At 47.5% G+C, this 2,264-nt stretch overlaps 1 protein-coding gene across 2 annotated transcripts in view; it reads left to right on the plus strand.

Annotated features, from left to right (window-relative positions):
- Positions 1–2,024, plus strand: part of Ccdc91 (coiled-coil domain containing 91) — a 182,387-nt gene extending 180,363 nt beyond the window's left edge. For both annotated transcript variants that reach the window (XM_013352824.2, XM_013352825.2), the window contains exon 13: positions 1,041–2,024. In XM_013352824.2, coding sequence (XP_013208278.1) covers positions 1,041–1,151 — 111 coding nt within the window. In that variant the 3' untranslated portion in view covers positions 1,152–2,024. The remainder of the gene's footprint in view (positions 1–1,040) is intronic.
- The last annotated feature ends 240 nt before the right edge of the window (positions 2,025–2,264 follow it).

Raw genomic sequence — 2,264 nt, forward strand, 5'->3', positions numbered from 1 at the left:
ATGGGCCAAGCAGTGTTTAAAAGAATACAGTGTCAGTATAATTATTTCGGGGCATAAGCTAGCCGGGGTGCGGCAGGGGTAATGGGGACGCAGCCCCGCCACTCCTATTACTACAATGCAGTTCAGTAGAGACTCTCACTTGAATTTAGGGGTGCCTATGGGGAGAATATGGCAGGTTTATATTTAAAATAGAGCCCCACAGCACTCTCCCGAAGGCTCCCATTGTGTAAAGTGCGGGCATCAGCTTCTCACTGTTAGCGTATCTCTTTCTGCTCCACTTGCAGCGTTATCGCCATCATCCAGAAAGTCATACCCATAACTGTCTTTGCTGAACCTGGTTTTTTACTACTGCATTAGTTTATGTTGATCTACTAAAATAACCCTAACTTAAATATTGATTTTATGCTTACTTATGCGTGTGTTTGTGTCTGTGTGGCACGGGCATGTGCATGTGGGTACTCTGAGTCCAGGGAGGGCATCAGGTCTCCAGGAGCTGAGGTTACAGGCAGTTGTGAGCCTCTCTGTGTGGGTCCTGGAGACCAAACTCTTGGCCTCTGCAAGAGCAATGCCTGCTCTTGACCCTGACTGGTGAGTTTTCTCTCCAACCCCTCCAGGCCTCTCCGACCCGTGACACTTGACTAAATTCAGGGTGTCACTTCATTCATCTTCCTCCTGACTTCAAGCGTGATGTGACTGATTTTCTTTCTGTCCTTTGCATCTGTGATTTTCATAGGATCTTTACGGTGTTTGATCTATTTTTTAAAAAACAGCATGTTTGTACTCACACTTTATAAAATCATCCTGAGAGTCTGCACACAACTTCTCCAGTAACTGCAGGCTGTAGTCAGCTGTGAGAGTGTGAGGTCACTCTCAGCTAACAGGCCAGCAACCGTGACTGCACAGGCAGACATCGGGAGTCCCACCGGGCTTCGAAACCTCTCACACAGAAAGCCACCCCTGGAGGGTCTCGCTGGCATTGGATTAACTTTCCCCCAACTGAAGCTTCTTTCTCTCTCTCCTCTTTGTAAACCCATCAACAGCTCGATCAGGTCACCCGCCAGCGCAGTCTGTCCAGCCTGGAGCTCTTCCTGTCCTGCGCCCAGAAGCAGCTGAATGCTCTCATAGCTACAGAGCCTGTTGACGTGGAGTAAAGACGCTGGCCACCGTCCCTGTCATCACACCTGCCTCCTGTGACGCTGTTCCTCGCCTACACCCAGAAGCAGCGGCGTGCTCTAGTGGCCATGGAGCCTGTTGGCATTGAATAAAAGGAACGTGACGGGCTACCTTCCCTGGCCGTTGTGTCCATCACTGGACTGCTAATAGATGCTGTCACTTAGAAAGAGGCTCTTGTTTTCTGTTTAAGCAGTTGATTTCCAGGTCAAGGGCGGGCCAGAGCAGTATCTAGAACCATCTATTCTTATTCTCTGTTATTTTATTACAAGTAGCAGTGGAAGAATATGTATGACCTAAAGTCATGGGAAAGTGGCATGCTGTGCAGAGTTCATAGAGGGAACAGTACAGCTTCAGGTGGCCTGGTGACAGTTTTGGTGACCTGTGTAACCGCACATCTACTTGTTTCTGAGCAGCGGAGTGGGTGGAAACACTGACATGGTCGTTGTTGTAACAGACCTAACCACTTCTCTAGAGGTGAATCTGTGGGTTTTCATTGATTTATCATATCAAAAATAAACAGCACTAGCTGGCCAGGCTTGGAGTAGCTGCCCCAGTTAAACGTGGGGTACAGTGGCACAGGCTCGCTTCCTGCCCTTCCTCAGAGGCTCTGAGAATCATGTGTCATAATCTATTCTCTAGAAAGAACGTAACTTGGACTTCTAGACATCTATGGGAATTTAATCAAAATCAGACATAAGGGGTCATCAGGGTGTTCTTAATCCATGAGCAGTGTGCTCCAATATTAATCGTGAGCAGTTTGTGCACTGGGACTGACAGCAGGGACCTGTGCAGATGTGTCCATGCTCAGCGGCTCTGGGATTCCTCAAGTGTAATAAAAGAAGCTCCCAAAACTCTCTTTGTTGTCATGTTTTCTCTTTCTCATTAGTCTTCCTCCCTCGAGTCAGGGTTTTGCTGTGAGTCCTGCTTTAAAAATCAGAGCCATCCTCCTGCCTCTGTTTGCTGAGTGTTGGGGAAAGCATGGTCCCGCTATGTAGGCTGCAATCTAGCAATTCATTACAAATGTTTATTTTTCAAATTTCTGCACCATGAATGTGTTTTGTGAAAACTCCCCCTTAAATAGTGACAGTATT

The sequence above is a fragment of the Microtus ochrogaster genome, assembly GCF_000317375.1.
Source record: "Microtus ochrogaster isolate Prairie Vole_2 chromosome 14 unlocalized genomic scaffold, MicOch1.0 chr14_random_2, whole genome shotgun sequence".
NCBI lineage: Eukaryota > Metazoa > Chordata > Mammalia > Rodentia > Cricetidae > Microtus > Microtus ochrogaster.